The 17,512-nt window shown below is 42.4% G+C and overlaps 1 protein-coding gene across 2 annotated transcripts in view; it reads left to right on the forward strand.

The window, feature by feature from the left end:
* Positions 1 to 6,065: 6,065 nt before the first annotated feature.
* ELAVL4 (ELAV like RNA binding protein 4) overlaps positions 6,066 to 17,512 on the forward strand; it is a 70,643-nt gene continuing 59,196 nt past the window's right edge. Inside the window, exon 1 of one of the 2 annotated variants that reach the window (XM_072342650.1) lies at positions 6,066 to 6,344. In XM_072342650.1, coding sequence (XP_072198751.1) covers positions 6,300 to 6,344 — 45 coding nt within the window. In that variant the 5' untranslated portion in view covers positions 6,066 to 6,299. Of the gene's footprint in view, positions 6,345 to 6,624; positions 6,746 to 17,512 lie in introns of those variants that run through there. The other variant, XM_072342652.1, reaches the window with a different exon arrangement.

The following is a 17,512-nucleotide window of genomic DNA, read 5'->3' on the forward strand; positions in this document are numbered from 1 at the left end:
GGAGGATGTTTGGATTTCCGGCATATTGCAACACAGTTCTTGGCCACGAGCAAAGCTATGTGTGTGAATCTCATTTTATATCCGTTGTTTGCAATACCACATATTTTAAGAGAAATTTGAATGTCTCTGTACTCCTAATGCTAGATAAATGATCACAAATCATTCCCTAAAAGAAACTGAGATAGCACAGTAAAGATACCTCTGCATATATCATGCCATGAGAGTCTGTGGATGAACTGTTGCTGTCACAGAAATAAAGCAAGCCCTGTTGCACCTTAGACAATTTAAGTCTGTATTCAAAGATCTTAGTTCAAAGCAGCCTATCATTTGCAATGCTTGCTTCCTCTTTACAGATTCAGATTTAACATTTTCTATTGCATTCTTTTTGCCTTAAAACATTATTAGCCAAATAATCTTATTAGTCAAATTCTTAAAACTTATCTAAAGCGTGTTCTTGTGGTGCAGGAATCAAATTCAGTAAATTATGATACCAGCACTCCCATTTCTTTCTCATTTCTCCCAGCCAGTACATACAAATCATCACCTTTCCATCCAAGGCATATGTAGTGTCCTTCAGAGTGCATCAGAACAGATCCTCCACCAGCTGGAGGGATCCTTGTGGGAGCAGCATTAGGTCCTTCCTACCTCAGGCAGCATGCGACAAGCCCAGAAATTCCAAACGTTTTGTCCTCAGTAACGAAGAGGTGATTTTAGCATGTACTAACAGCTAACACATAACATGGTAACACATTATAAACACGCTCTTTCCTGTCATGTAAAATGTGCCCTTTTGGAGGTAAGTGCACAGTGCCTCCTGAACTATAGGGAAGTTCAGTGGCCGACCAAAGAGGTTTTGTCAATGTCTATAAGGACAATGACTCGAAACCAATCCTCCTCATTGTAAATAACTTCAGGAAACAGAAGAGATGCCTGTGAGTTGTACTGCCAAGGACTTGGGGCAGATGGAAAATTATTTTTACTCTTCTATAACTGTAAGCATTCTGCAGTGTTACCAGGAGTAAAAACCTGGTTTAGTCATTAACATCATCAGGTATGAATCAAAGAAGCCTCAGGAGATGCTTGTGTAGAGAAAGCAGATACTCTTTTCACACAAACAAGCATTTTTCTTACCCTAACTTCATCTTAATGCCTACATATCCTTAATAAACAAAACCATTATTTTGAATTGTATCAGGAAATTTCTATCTTTAATATTGCTCAAACAAAAAATGCTAAAATGTTAAAAGCATTTTGGTTATTTTTTTTCCTATGCACATCTAACATGTTCATTGCCATAATGCAAGATTGTTAATGCCAAAAAAGTGAAGCAGTGATCTATAATTTTAAAATGCCAGTGATTCCAAGCTGTCACTGATCTTGGAAAATTTCCTCACTAGCATGTGGAGATCAATAACTGTTTATAGACTTTTCAATCCTGGTTTATATGGGGCATATTATTATGGACTATGTCAAATCTCGTAACTGTGAAGTGGAAGTCTGATTTCACACACAAACCCACCCCAAATCCCACACTGCTGTGGCAAGAAGGACAATGTGCAGACCTATCGGCTAGTCGGCACTTGCTTTCCTCTGGGAAAATAACTGCATGCGTCCTCAGGTGTAATTGGGAGGAGGAAGAGAAGGTGATTATGAACAGCAGTCAGCATGGATTGGCCAAGGTTTGCCATGCTTGACAAAGTGCATCTACTTTCCATGATGGAATGGCAAGGTGCACAAAACGTGCTGTACCCTGACACTGTAAAGAAATGAGACATGAAACGTTCACATGAAAAACACAATCAGATTCCATTATTCTATTCAGTTAATTCAGATGTACAGGAACTAGAGTCCTGTTAAAATCGTAGGTTTCATCTCTCTAGTTACACACATACTGTAAGCTCCCTGGTAAGCAAGGAGAGTCCTCAACATGACTAATACTACTACAATATAGTCATTTGTTACATGACTGCACATTCTAAATGTGACAGTATTTAGCAAACTGTAGAAATGCATACTGGAAACGAAACATACATTTTCTTCCTAATTCCTTTAATAAGAGTGTGTAAACATGTTAAATTGTGCAGTTTCATATCCAATGTCTGATTTCTAGTATTACCAAAGACTGCCTTAAGGTATTTAAGCACTCTTTGTGCTGTGTTATCATGAATTAGAAAGACAAGCTATGAAAAAAGCTTACATAAAAAATTAAAGTGGACACTCCAATTCTCCAACTTCTGCGCAATAAAAGTGGCATAAAAAGTGAGTTCTGAAATATAATAAATATACAAAATTAGTAAGCATGGAGCATTCTTTTTGGGTTCATGGCTTTGCCACAAACTAAAGCCAAAGTCCAACTTCTTTAAATCACGTGGGAATACCATGCTCAACTTCTAGTGGTAGAGAACCATGTAAATCAGTAGAGGAAGCAGTTTGAACCTATCCAAATAAGAAAAATAACATTAAGAGTCCAGAAAGGTAATAAATAGATAATTCATCTTTGTTCTTTGTCCTTGTTTGTTTGGGTTTTGTTTGTTTGGGTATTTTTTTTCCACTTCAGGCTGTGCAAACCAGGAAAAGTAGAACGAGAGGGTAGAAGACTTGCCAAAATACAGTTCAAAAAGGAGGAAAGACATTTAAATTGGTATATAAAGAAACAATTATGTTACATTGGTTGTCAAAGGCAGAGTGAATATGAAGTCACATGACTCTGAGGCCTGATCTTTTAAGCCGCTCCTAATTAAATGCATCTTTCCTCCTACTGCATGTTAAGAGTCTTCCAGGTTACTGGCTGTATTAAGTGAAAATTAGATGCTTATTCAACGTATCTGTATGAATGTTGCAAAGTTGATTGAAAAAAAAGATAATGTGTGAAGTCGGTGTTAAAAAAGAACGTTGCTGATTCATTCTAATGTGCTTAGAAGTTCCTGAAATCCTATGCTTCATCAGTACCTTGTAGCATAGGTCAAAATCCTTAGCAGATAAATGCTTAATCCAAGATAAATCGTAATAAATCCAAATGAGATTAGACCTGTACTGAAATATTCAATGAATGGTGTAAAAACACGTTTGAGTGACTGTGATAAATCAGTTGGACTCACTGACTAAATTATGTGGAGAACTTCAGAGGAGGTGCAATAACAGTCAAAAGAAAAGCAGGAATTTACTGATAAATGCCACTTGGGGGGCAGTGTGGAGAGTTCTTAACCAACCTCACTTTTTAACACAATTCTTCTGATCAGCCAAAGGACTGATCAGAGACGAGTCTTCATGGTTTAAATCAGTGCTCTGATAAAGTCACCTGCTTTCAAAAGAAAAAAGTCTTATTTATTTCTTCCTTCCAACTCCTACTATTCCAAACCTAAGTACAACCAGCAAGAGCCTTAAGGCTAATCTTCAGTGGGATCCACTGTCATTTTCATCCCCTCCCAATACAGCAGCTTATAATGACTGGATGTCATGTTCAGTATTTATAGTGAGCCGTATCTCTGCATACTTTCATAAATCAGGAAGGCTTATTAACCAAATCTCACAGTGTTATGATGGGCTAAATGCATTATGGTTAGAGCTGGACAGGAAGATTAATTTAAAAAAGTTTCCCTCTAACATCTGAAATTGGTATGGAAGTCTGGAATCCTTCTTTAGCTGGAAGAATTTTCAGCCATCTTGCTTGTGACAAAAGCACATCCTCGTAGCCTTCCCATTATAAACAAAACGATGCTGTCCTGGATATGCAGTCCCAAAGCCACATTTTAAAAGCCTTTCCTTATGTAAGAATAAAACACCCAACAAATTCCGTTCTATTATACCATGTTGATATCAAACCATCATTTAAAAAATCACTACCCACTACATTGTAACATGAGCTAAATGAAAATCCTGAATGAATCTGGCCACAGAGTTTATTAGTTTATGATGGTACTCATTGCTGGAGCAATGGCTGCACGGGAGTTTTGACTATGCAAACAATCAAAGTTTGTATCTGATGTCCTTTAAGCCTTTTATGTGTTCATAGCTTTTATAGTCAGTTGCAAAGATAAGGTTTGTAATGGGTTTCTACGTTTACCTTGAAAATCGTGCTCTCCCTCTATTGCATAAAACACATAAATACTTCTGACAACGTTTGGTATTTACTCCAAAAAATTGGTAAGCATTACCAAGATACTGATTTAGAGTGCTATAGTCTGAATAGGAGATTTCAACATCATGCTCATATATCCCTGTGGAGCAATTAGATTTTGCCACCGACATCAGTATCTCATATTCATCGTAAAGTAATACAATCGAACCGTGATCCAGGTAAGCCACTTCTCATTAGCAAATCACGCCTCCTCCATTCAGCCCAGGTTCCTAAGCTTTTATGGAGCCTATTGTTGGGTGCTCTGATTAGACAAAGAAATGGGGCGGACTGTGGGAGGAGTAATATGAATTAGATGCTCAGGTAGAGACAGATGTGCGTAGACAAAGCAACACAGGTGCTTCCCTAATTCCTGTGTAGAATGAGCCCTCACATCCTTTGAGTTGAGACTACAGAGCATTTTCGTTGCCTACAACATAGGACTCATTTTTCTGGAGGAGAAACGTAAGTTCTTATTTTGGAAGGTGTTTTTGTTGGTGGTTTTGATATATAACTAAGAAATGAAGTGACGTGAAAATGAACTAAATCTACTCTGCATATTACATAGCTAAAAAAATATATATTAGCATAACAGTTTCAGCCTGTAATGTGAAGATTACAGAAGACCTTCCCGGCACTATTTAGTGTTATAGTTTTAAAAGACGGTTAGGAATGTCATATGAAGCCAGACTCGTATCAACAAGCAAATATCACATGAGGATCATTAACTGCGCGACGCAGACCTTTACTTGGAGATATATTTTCTTTGTAACCAATATTAAGTATCGCTTTGAAATATATATTTTTTTCCAGTAATCTAATAAATCATCGGAAACAACTGCAATATGGAAAAGTGCAGATTGAATATAGTGTAAATTAACAAAAAACAAACAAAAAACAACCAAACCTTTCTAAAAGATGTCATTTACTTTAGGTATACAGGACTCCGGAATGAAATGGTTTTGGAAAAGCTGAGGTCTCATTCTTTGATATCTTTTAATGCGTTGTTTGAAACTGGACTTTATAGATATATATTTAAAAATCAAACTTGTTTCCAGAAAAAGAAATCTTAATTTAGCTCTACTTTTCTGATAATTGCATTTCATAACCTCATTTTTTAGAACGATTAGTTTCACGGGCTGCCTGCACAGACAATATCTCAGGTCCTTTCTGTATGTGCTGGTTTGTCTCTAAAATGAGGATTCTGACCAAACTAATAGACAGATGAAGCCAAACAAACAAATTGCTGCTATGCTAATTTCTGAAACAGATGGATCTGATCCAGTATTTGCTAGCAAACGCGATTCATTGTCAATCTAACACAGAGCCGTGTATGTCTTTCTGTCATTCTGTTATGTATAGCATATAGGGAAAAATCTGGCCGTGGATACCCCGCCCACAGCTAAATTTATACACAAAGAACTGAAAATCAAAGTCCATAAACAAGTACAAATCCTGCCATCCTCAGTGGCAGCAGAGATTAGGCCCCTGTTTTGAAGTCCCAGGTAAAGATCTTCAAAAGCCCGGAGATGTTGGGGCTACAGTCCTCCCTCGCTGCGTGGCAGAAAATACCCTTGAAATCAATGCAGGTTGCACTCAGGCTTGTAGCACAAGCGAACCAGACAAACCACACTGCAAACTTTCTGTTTTCTAGAGGTATTTTATTTAAATAGCTGCGGCTTTATTACCCCTCATCAAGCTCCAGAGGAAAAGAAGTCACTAATAAAGCCAGCAGTTGGCAGGTAGCCCCCTGCCCAGGCCAGGCAGTCAGCCTGCAGCCCCGCTCAGCTCCCCTAAGCAGTCTGTCTCTGCTGTTGGTGCATCTTCGGCTAAATTTAGCCTAATGTTAAGAATGACCTACACAGCAAGGAAATAAACTGTTTGAAAAAAAAAAAAAAAAAGAAAAGAAATATAGGACAAAGCTTATGTTTAAGGGAAAGCTTCCCACAATGTTCTATTTGTGGCACACGATCATACATTTGTGTCACATCGTCTTATCCGTTCCTTGAGCATTGATTGAAAAAAAAAAGAGGCTTTTTAACCCGCACAAATTTCTTCTTTGTACATCTTGATCGGAGGAGGTCAGTGGCGGAAAGGAAGCACCCCCCGGGCAGGGGGTCTGCACGCACCGCGTCCCACCGGCTGCCTTTTATTTATTTCCAGCTCCACTCCGCGAGGTACCTGGATGCGTCGCGGCCCCGGGAGGGAGCAGAGCCTGCGGACCCGCTGGGTACGTTACCCCGGCTCGGTTCTTTCCCCTCGGCCACCCACCTCCAGGCTCACCCCGCCCGGGGCTCGCCGAGCCACGCGTGCTCCCCTACCCACCCCAGCTGCCCTTACAGCTCCCCCGGCTGCCGCCGCCGCCGAGCACGGAGCCGACTCCCCGCAGCGCCTGCCGAGATAAAAGGCCCATCCCCGCTCCCCCCCAGCCCTAATCCGCCGGGCGCTGCCGCCGACAAGATGGCGGCGCCGCTTCACGCCGCTGCGTAGCGCCGCGTCCCGCCCCGCTTTGCCAGCGCGGGAGACCCCGCAGCCGCCACGTGCCGTCGTAGCCGCCGTCGCGCGCGCCGCTCGGGACCCCGACTGCGCGTCTCCTGCAACACGCGGCGGAAGATGCGCGTGCACCGCGCGGTGAGCAGCGGGATGGGGGTGCGGGGGGGGAGCAATGAATGGGGGGAGCGCAGTGCGGGGGGTGCTTGTAAGGGGGGTCTGGAAAATGCATTCGGGGAGTTTTCTGAACTTTGCTGGGTGCGGGGGGGGGGAGTTGGGAGAGAGTTACGTTCATTAAGGTCGCTTCGTGCTCGGCTGCGCTGCTTGCTGCGATATTGCGTGCGAAGGGGGGAAAAGAGTGGACCTGAGGAGCGTTTCGGTGCAGCGAGGTTAGCGCAAGTCGTGCGTTTGTAATGGCCGCCAATTACCGCGCGCTGCACCGCCGCGTGCCGCCGTACCGTGAGGCTGTTGTGGGGCAGCACCTGTCGGCTTGCGGCCGCAAGAGACCAGCGAGAGCGGTTAGCAACTTTAAAGCGAGCTTTATAAGCTATTCCTGTTCGTTTATTCGCTTAAAACGTCTTGAAAGGGCGCCGCGAGGAGTGCGGTGCTGAGACTTAAATCAGGTCTTTGCATCAGGTAACGTTCAGAGGTGTTAAAGTGTCGTGGCGTTTATTTGGTTGTTGATGTTTGGGGTTGTTTTAGGGGAAAACAAGTGAAGAAGCCGTAGCGGATTAACTCAGTTAGCGCTTTGAAAAATAAAACTGGTTGGGATGTGAGGCTTATGGCTGCGCAGGCAGCAGGGCCTTCGTGCTGAAAGGAGCCTTTTCCTTCCTTAGAGGGGTGAGGAGAGGCAGCGGGGCAGCCTTGGGCCGGGCTGAGAAGATGGAGGTTCACAGCTGTGTGTGAGGGAGGTGCAGGCGGTGTGCGGCCTCACCTCGGAGCGGCTGGAAGCAGTTCGTAGCCTGCAGCCACGTGCGCAGGCTGTGCCACAAAATGGGCCCGCTGAGAGCCCTGCGTGGGGCTCCCATCGGCCTGTCAGTTCCTATTGTACGTAAGGTGTTTTGCAGGCGTTTCAAAAAGTAGCATTTTAGCACAGAAAGAACTTTAAAAGGTGGTTTTTCTCAGCTGTCCAGGTCCTGGTAGGGTGATGGGTTCGTTCCTACGCTGCTCTGGGGAGGCAGGGAGGCCATTAGTTGTAAATCATTTTGGTGCTGGCATTGTGGCATAATTCCTTTTTTGCCTATTTTTATTTTATTTTTCTTAGGTTACTTGAGGTTATTGTCACTATTTGCTTTATTAAACTTTCTGGAAGTAGATATGTAGCAAGTAAGTTCTTAAATAACTCCATTGGCATTCTTGGCTCATTTCTGCCAATGTTAACTACCTGGTAGTGTTCAGATTGGCCTGCTACTGTTGTGAAGAACAGAAGTACTAATCCAAGTGGATGTATTTCTGTGGAAGGCTACTATATGAGAAAAGAAGTGAGACCTTAATAACGTCAGTTAGATTATTATCTTTAACTTCTTTATTTTAGCCTTAAGGAAAGTTCGTACCTACCAGATAAATATGTGAAATCGCATCATATTTTTACATTGGTCTGGCAGCCTGGATACAAGAGCAGGTGGAGTGCATGGCCCTAATGTGGCTGTGCATCGGGACCTGTTTCTATGAGCTCTGGGTTTGTTCAGAGTGAATAGGGGGAGTGCACCATAATTAGAATTCTGGCCTTGTGAGAATAATACTGTCCTACGCAGGAAAGAGTGCCTCAGACTAATTACAAAATAGGCCTGCTGTGCAAAGTTGGGTTTCTGTGGTGTATTCTTCAGCTTTGCTCGGTTTGGGGAGAATATGGCTTGGAGAATCTCACATCAGAGAACAGGGAAGTACAAACAAGATCGGGATTAAACGGCAGGCTGAAAAATCGTGCCTAAACTGTGTAACAGTGACAAAATAATTGTGATCTCTTACAATTAGCCTGTTTGGTTTGCGGTACCAATTCAGATTTTTCTAAGCGACTATATACGCTTGTGTTTTTTAATTAGCTCTCCTTGATTTTTCTTGCATATCTTAATTAAAAGTTTGGTGGTTGTTGTTAATTATGATGTACTTGTTTAGCTTTTTGTTTAGTCTTTGTTCTGTTTATGAATGCTGCCTTCGAACAGCGTTGCTCTTACTCAAACATCTTGCCTGATCGTTTTCCTCTGGGGTTACAGAAATGATAATCAGCCTTATGCTTGTGCTGTTTCCAGGTGCCAGCCAGAGACTCTTTGGAAACGACAGCTCAACAAACAGGCATTCGTGCTCTGCCCTGACCGAGCGCTGCTTGTCAGGGACCCAATTTTAAAGCATTAAGTGCTGGTCACTGGCCTGACCTGCTGGTGGGACTTGGTGCGTCCCTCTGCGTGCAGTTGGGGTTTTGATGCTTCCTTTGTTTGGTTTTGGTGTGGAGAGAGATCCTCCACTGTAAAATCGAAGTGTGTGTTACGTTTCCTGTAGCCTTTTGTATTCCAGCAGTTTACGTCCCCAAACTGTAGTAACTATAACATAGAAGCACAGAAAACTCCTGACCTCCTGCAAAATGGAATAACGCATAAATATTACAGTATATTGCTAGATTCAAAAAGCAATTGACTTGTGAACAGGGGCTTGATGAAACATTTTATTCACAATGTCTTTTCATTATTTATTCAGATAATTGATGCGATGCTTGAAGTCCCCAAAGTGTGTGGATGCTTCTGCAATTTCAATGACGTAGTAAAATGTTTTTCAAGGAAAAAAAAAAAAAGCTTCTATATCCTCACAATAGGGGAAAATATGCAGCCTTTGTTCTCGTCATGATGTGAAGTTAATGCGTGGGAGGGTGAGTTTGGGATTTCCATAAATTAAGGGTTTTTTCCCCCTTTTCAACAGTTGGTTTTAGTGCTGGAAAAGGCAAGCACAGCTTCTACATAACTTCTGTAAGAACTGAGTAAAAAATAGCTCTGATAATCCCCCACCTCCTCCTGATTGTCAGAAGTAAGAACAACAAACGGTGTGTGTGAAACTACACTGATACATCTCCAGCTCAAGAATACAATGAACAGATGCCGTCTATTCCTGTCCACTTCAGCATGTTTACTGTGCCTAGGTCATATTCTTGTTTTCGTGTTTCTAAGTGCCCCTATAGCTGCTTCCTTCTAAATGCAGTCAGCTGCTCCCTGATTTGGTTTACGTGCTCTTAGTGTCTCCCTCGGGTTCTCTCCATTCACCCGTCTTTCACAACAGACTCTGCAAGCTTTGTTAATCAGCTCATCCATTTGCATTAGAACAATTTTCTTTTCCAGTGCAAGAAAAATTGTTTGCACCCCTCAATGCTTGCTGTCGTTCCTTAGTTTGAAGCAAATCTGTCCCTGTATCTAAGTTGATAATCAAATTTATCATTTGCTGTACTCGCAGCTAATGTAGAAGGGGTTTATTTGTGTGTGTCCACCTATGTTATCTGGCCCCTTGCCTGCCTTTTAGAAAAGGAGAAAAATCTTTCTTCTTGATTGATTTCTTCCACTTGGTTCCTTTCATCTTCTTCACTGACTGGTAGTTTTGTCACTTCTGGGATTTCATGCACTATTTCCAACACGGTTGACTTTATTTGAACCCTTGTCCTCTGTACTTCCTTGCAATGTATAGCCAGCATCCTTGCATCTTGCTGTTATTCAAGTTTGCCTTTGTTTCTAGTTTTCAGCGAGGTGTGCTGGCCTGCTATGAAACAAATGTGGCTGCTGATGCTTTCTTGTGGGTAACATGGAAATAGCAGATTTTAGTCTTCCCTGCAAGCCTGTTCACTTGCTTCTGGCTGCTTTGGGTGTGAAAGGCTTGGTTGTCCCAAATCAGGTTATGCTGCAGTGTAGTATTGAGTACGAGCGGCTTTGCTAGAGGTTGTTGCTGTTTCTAGATTGGAGGTTAGCAAATGCTTTTACAGAAGTTTTTATGTGAATTTGGTTATGTACTTGAGCCTCCTGTTTCCAGATCTGTTACTTGCCAGTAATTTTAGTCATTCCTCATTCAAGTGGATGTCTTTTCAAATAGTTTTTGTTGGTGTGTTTTTCTCCTAATCCTTGTTTTCTAAGAGAAGTCTGTACTCTAATCCTGCCTGTTTATTGGTCATGTGTTCTATGCTCGTCTTTCTAACACTGTGGCCTGTCTGGAATGAATGGCAGAAAGGTATGAGCTCCAAAATGTGAGCTTGCAGCCTCACTGGCTGTTAGGTTGTCCTCACTGTTTTGTTGTCCCTCAATATGTGTCTGTGAAGGCTGTTCCTGCAGAGATGGGTCACCCAAGAGGTTTGGTCTGAGTCCTGAGAGAGACTTGCATGAGGGTAGGGAGAGCCTGCTGTGCAGTTCACGGTAGCTTGTCCTTGTGGGTAGGTGTGTGATACTGAAGGATGAGCAAGAAGACGAGAAGCAACAATTGCTGTAGACTGTGCAGTTCCATGTCACGCTGGCTGCTTTCCAGTCCATCAGCTAACTTGCAGTGGTTGTGAATAATGTCAGCAGCCCTATTTCACACAGCTTTTAAAGTCTCTCTTATTAAGCCAGAGTCCTGTGATGTCTTAACACTAACAGGGCAGCCAAATTTTCCAGCTTACCATCAGAACAGCAGAGAAAGTAGTTGGTACAGTGCATTTGCCACAGCTGGCAGTGTGACCCGAGGGGTGTGATGCTTGCTTGCTAGCCCAGACATCTTCCTCCAGTATAGGAAAGGAAGAAACTGATGCCAGGCTTCTCTCTTGTCCTCTGCTGGTATGTGGGGGAAGATATTAAGGTCAGCCCCAGGCTCCGTGTGCTGTGACAGCGTAGGTTGTTCCCTTTACACAGATGGTCTAGCTAATGAGTACATTGCTGAGTAGAGTTCTGAATCAGGGTTATTAGCACCCAGAACTAACTACCCTTTATGAAACAGGAGTTTAAAGAAATCATCTGTAATAATGGGATGCTTCAGTGTAACACAGGCATGTACTTCATGGCTCTGTGCTTGCATCTCGCTCATCTATCAGGTGTTCAAAATGACACCAGGAATACCAGCTGTACCTCCTGAAAGGGATTCCCAGAGGTCACAGCTTTTTCTGTCCCCTCCTGAAGACAAGAGAGACTTGCATGGAGCAGGTCTCATGGAGCGAGGCAGGGAAGGCCCAGGAGCTGCAGCCTGAGCGAAAGCTTTCTTGCTTCTAATGGTGCTCTCTTACAGATTGCTTGTCTGGAAACATGGCTGAAATGTTGCCAGGTTGTGTTGCTTATTTAGCATTGAATGATGCTTTGGGGATCTTGTTGTATGGGACTGCCATTGAGTGACGTGCTGCTTCCTCCTTGCTGTTAACCTGTCAGATGTGGCACTCAGTGGTCACTTGTTAACAGAGTGGTTAAGCTGAGTTTGTGGGCAGGATAAGGAAGTGATGATGGGCCAGTTGGGCACTGCAGAGCATCTGGGCTGTCTGTCTTAATTTGAACCTTACAAGCAATCTCTTGTGTAGAAACTGAAGGTTTTCTGGGATCGAAGTAAAGCAGAAGCTTCATTATGCTTGCTGTATTTTTAAGACTATTTCTGTCAGCCTTGCGGAAGCACTTGGAGCAGGTTATTAGTGTTTACTTTCACATGTCTTCAACAATGTTTTTAGTATCTTTTTATTTTGGTTTGTGTTGTTGATGTGATGTATCTGTCAGATGTTTTTCCTCCATTACTTAAGAGCTCAGGAAGCAAGTAATAGTGAGTAGTTCTGACAGATTCTTTTAAGAAATTACTGTTATGATCTTAGGATACAATGAAAAGGTTGCCCCTGCTTTCCACAGGGAAAAGCAAGTGATGGGATTCCAGAGTTTGTTGCTTCAGGAAGTTTTGCATCTGTCAGCAGCGTGTGATCCCCATCATGGGTGTTTCCATAGCCTCTGGCGTTATGGCAGTGTATGAGGAGTGTCCTGATGGTGAAGACTGGAGTTGTGAACTTATGTCAGTGGGAAAAGCTTTGTACCTCAAGCAGTCTGGGTGTGAGGAGTCACACAGCATTCTGTGCTGGTAGTGTTGAGGCCTTTGTGCCACAGCCAGTGGTAGATGGAAGGTGACAAAGGCAGGAGTAAGTCTCATTTGTCATGGTTTAGTAGAGGAAATGTGTTCTTTGCTCATGAGGTGTGTGTGGGTTACTCAAGCTCTCTTGAAATATTTTCTAAGAGATTGCTTTCTTACTTGATACATGCTACTGTGGGCTGTGGAAAAGGGTAAAAATAAGAACTTCATTGGGCAAGTTTAAACTTCTTTTGTTGTTCAGCGTTAAAAGAACAATTAAGTTTTATCAGAGCAGAGCAGGGTGTCCCTAGATGCAGGTTACAGTGCATCCGGTGATACTATTAAAAGTAAGATTGTTTGTTGTTGCATTGGGGAATCCTTATAAAACATCAGGAAAACTGCTTGGAAGCAAATAAATGCATTCAAGCAGTGGAGTGAAATACTCTTAAATTGCAGAGAGATGGTCTGTAGCTGGGTAGCTTTTCAGAGTGGCTGTTTTGATGCAGTTTGTTGTTGTTCAGTCAGTTATAAACTGGATGGGTTGGAACCCGTTTCTTGGGGCTTCCCTGGAAATCCAAGCACTGTCTGTGTATTACTTAGGAATTGTAAGTCAGGTCCTCTTATTAGCAAGTTAAACCTTCAGACAAGGTTTTATTGCTATAAATGCTTTTTGAATAGGCTTTCCTTTAAAAATAGTGTTAAAAATATCAATTTTTCTTCATCTCTCTTAATGTAGAGGAAGCTGAGGAGTATTTGCAAGCATATGTCTGGCAGTGCATGAAGTAATGTGAGTAATAAATGCATTTGAAAGTTTGTGAGAGTAGGGCAGGAAAAACTGAAGTCTTTCAGACCAATAAGAGTCATCCAGATCCCAAGACATGAGCAGCATAAATCCTGGGGGGAAAGAGCCCCCTGTGGTTTTCTCTGCTGTTCTTGTAGTTGCCTTTCTCTAACCCCTTCCTGTTGGTGTCTCAGTATGGGCAGTTCAGAATCGCTGCTAGTCCATCCTGAAATACTGGGCCTGCTTTATTTTTCCTCCATCTTCACACTTGTTTTTTGCCTTTGAAGCGCCTTGGGTTAGGGTAGTATGGCTGTTACTGCTGGGTGTGTGATAGGGCTGACCCAGCTGAAACTGAGAATTTTTAAATGGGAAACTTCTAAGACTTGTTTATGTTCTGCCTCCTATCACTAAAACACTCCAAGAGGCAGCTGTTCTAATAAGGAATTGGGACAACTAATAACTCTTTAACTTTTTGTATTGTTTCTGTCGTCTTTTGTTTCTTCCCTGGTTCCGTATCCTTCCTGTGTAATTGCAGGTTGAAGGAGATGTAACCCTTCTGCACTCTGCTTGCTGGTCTCCTTTGATTCCTGCTGCACCTCTCTCCTGATCCCCTATCAACCACCTCACATCTTCCCCAGATCTTCTTCTGATCAGTGTCTCAAAGCTTGGAAACGTCACCTGACTAAATCCCCCTTTCAGGTTTTTAGCTTTGTTCTTATTGATATTATTTGGCCTCAGTGCAAGGTGTGTGGAATGCTTTATTACAGAAGAGTCTAAACTGAATCCATCAGCCTCTCTAAAATGAGGCAGTGCTTGTTGAAGGGGACCTGCTCCAACTTCTGTGAGGGTTTTTGTGCTCATGCATATACGCATTAAAAATGGCTGAACTCTTGTAAATCTCCCTGGCAAGTCTAGGCTTCTTCAGTGTCTGAGCCCTTTCATTATTTACAAGTAAATACACTTTAAAAATGCAGTCATAAATCTTTGAAAACTTCTTCATTTGTGCTTGGTTGGAAACTTTGCCAACTTTATTATGCAAAACTGACAGCAGGTAGAAATGTTTACCCTCTCTTTGTGGGTAGGGTTGAATCCTGCTCACAGTGATGGCAAAGCAGGCTGCGGATTTCACAGTCTGTGTTGAATCAGAGTTTGAAAATCTGTAAATTTACAAGGAAGAAAACGAAGTTGGGGAGAAGGTGTTGGATTGTGTATTTCTGAAGCAGAAGTACAGCAACCAAGAAGGGAGGAAAGAATCGTCTTTATCTCTTAATGTGTCTTCCTAGAATATATTCTGCCTCTCACTTTAGTGACTGCCTCTGGGTTCTTTAAAAGGCATTGAGTTTTGGCCAGGGAAGGGGAGCATTATGACCAAGTGATGCTGTGGTGGCTGTCCCAGATTCTGTCTGCTGAGAGTCAATGTGAAGCTGTGATGCCAATACCAGCTGTGGGAGTGTAGGACAGGTGCCCCTCCTGTGTGTCCCAGCCTCCCCAGCCCTTAGTAGGATGTCTGCCTCCTCAGGAGCCCTCTGCAGCTGGTGTGGGATGGGTTTCCTGAGCTGTCACCAGATTCTTAGATGCTTGCTTATTCACTGCCCTACATGCATGTCCAGATCTGAGTGCATTGCTGAGACTTTGCTTGTGATCAGAGCTATTTACATCTATTCATTTTGTTACCTCTGTGCTCTGCCGTGCCCTTGGGAGCTTTGTTCCAGTCTCCCAGCTTTCACACATAAGTATCCACCGTGGGATTTGCAAATATACCTGTCTGTGGCAAATTGGTGTATGACACTTAGAGCAGTAATGCAGCATTCAAATTACACATCTCATAAGGTGTGGGGAAAAAAAGTGGGCAACCAACATTAAATAGTGTATTTGTACAGAAGTAGCTGAATTCTCATTTCTTTAGGGGGTTTATGTATCAATTTCTGCATTTAGACTTGAAAGTCGGAGGGCAGGGTTTTTTTTACCTGCTTTTTACATCTCCCGTCTTTTTCCTCCTGGCATTTTTGAGGATTCAGATCCCAAACTCCTCTTGGATTTATCAATCTTGGTGCCACTTAGAAAGGTGACAGTGTTTCTATGGCATGTTTAGTCTCCCTACATCAGGGGCAGCCTCAGCACATAGGCAGCATGTTGCATCAGCTTGTTTGTTTGCTGGTGGGTCCACAACAGGGACAGAACAGGAGGCAGTGATGGGTTCTTGTGAGATGCTCATCAAATAGAAGAAGGGAATAGAATCTCCAAACCACAGCAGTTGTCTTGTTTCAGCTACAGTCTCCTCAAAAACTGTGCAGTGTTCCAGCTGTGGATTATCACTATTGGTTTTAATACTGTGTTGTTCTCTTCTTTATAGGGAGAGATGTTGAATTTAATTCTTCAGACACCTAATAAACTCACCAACCTCAAAGGGCAGTTGCCTAAAAAGCATTGCAGTGCCTTGATTTCCACAAGGCAGCTGGTGAGGTGTTTTATTTTGCTGGATTTTTTAATACTGCTCAGTTTAAAAAAACTAAAGTTGTTTATATACACACCAGATAATAAGCTGTTCAAGTAGCAGCAAGGGGAGAAACCTCTACTGTGTTGTATCCCAACTCCTGTACCTGTTCAGAGTGATCTGTTGGATGGGTTTTTTTGGTGTTTTTTCATTCTGTTCTCTTTGCTGATGTCTGATTTGCAGTGAGGTGCCATGGGCTGTTTGGCCCTGGCTTCTTATGTTTGGATTCATGACTTCCAGCATCCCTGAATTTCCTGAGCAGCTTCTCACATTTTCTTCGCGTTCTGTGGATGGCTTTAAGAGATGAACTACTTTGTGTCGTTAATAAGCAGCTGTGCCCTGGTAGGTTCCCTTTGTCTTGTAATGCTTTATTTAAGTTAGACTCATGCAGTGAGTTTGCTGGTGCTGTAAGCGGTGGATGAGTTTTTAATTTACTGTGAGATCTGCTGATGAAAAGGCTATGTGTGAGCTCAGTGTTGTTAAAGATAGTGTTGATGTGATAGCTTGAAGAGGAGACTTTCTGCAGAGGTTCTTGAATTACTGCATAGGGCAAACCCTAGTGCTTGCATTGTGTAATGTCCTTTCCTGGCCTGTTGTATTCTATTAAATCACTTTAGAGTTCAAATCCATCCCTTACTCTCACGTGCGTCTCCTTTGTTCTGCATCCACCTGCACCTTCCCATCTGTCAAGCAACAAAATAATATTTAATTCTGATCAAAGTTGTTCTTTGATAGAAATGTCTTCAGAAAGAGTAAACGTAGTTGGAAGTGTAAATGCTCAGTCCTCTGGAAGAGTGGAAAATGAGGCGATGGAAAATGTCAGGCTGTAGTTCGCAGGCAGCAGCACTTAAATGGTTTGCTGTAATCATATTAGGGTAGAATTAAACTGGATTCTTTATTTTGTACTGCAGTGAAACAGGACTGTTACTGATCATTTTCTCCTCCCTCATGCTTTGATGATTAGCATGAAAACTCGAGCAGCAAAATTACAGGAGTTATACAGCAGTGTGCAGAGGAGCTGGTGTGAAAGAGCCTGAGCTGGAGTTTTGTGTCCTTGCACATGAGAGCTCTGGTGCTTTCCTAATAGCCTGAAAATGAGACTACTGCTGCTTTATAAGAGGTCTGTTCCAGCCACATTGCTCTACAGCTTGGCAGATGGTGGCATGTGAATGGTTTCATATTGATTGGATGGATTTGCCTCAGGATAAGAGGAGTGTGGGGCCTTCAAGATGCACTACTGGCTCTTTTTTTTCGTTCTTTTTGTTGGGGGCGGGGGGGAGGGAAACGTATATTTATAAAACAGTTCATTTGAAATGAGAGGAGTACGAAGTAATCCAAGCACTGAAGTTACCTGGAAATAAAAAGTCCTTAAATAGATTATCACAAAGTCCAGAAAGCCAAGGATACTTATTTACTGAATGATTATGCTTTTACATTAGAAGAAAGTGACACTTTTAATTAGTGTTCAAGGCATATGGTGAATGAGAAAATAAGCTTATTTCATGCAAACAGAAATCGATGCAAATAACCTTTCTCCTCATATAAAAGGGATGACTTGAAACTCAATACATATTCAAGGAGGTTAAGTCATTACTGCATCACT

This window comes from Excalfactoria chinensis, chromosome 8 (assembly GCF_039878825.1).
Source record: "Excalfactoria chinensis isolate bCotChi1 chromosome 8, bCotChi1.hap2, whole genome shotgun sequence".
NCBI lineage: Eukaryota > Metazoa > Chordata > Aves > Galliformes > Phasianidae > Excalfactoria > Excalfactoria chinensis.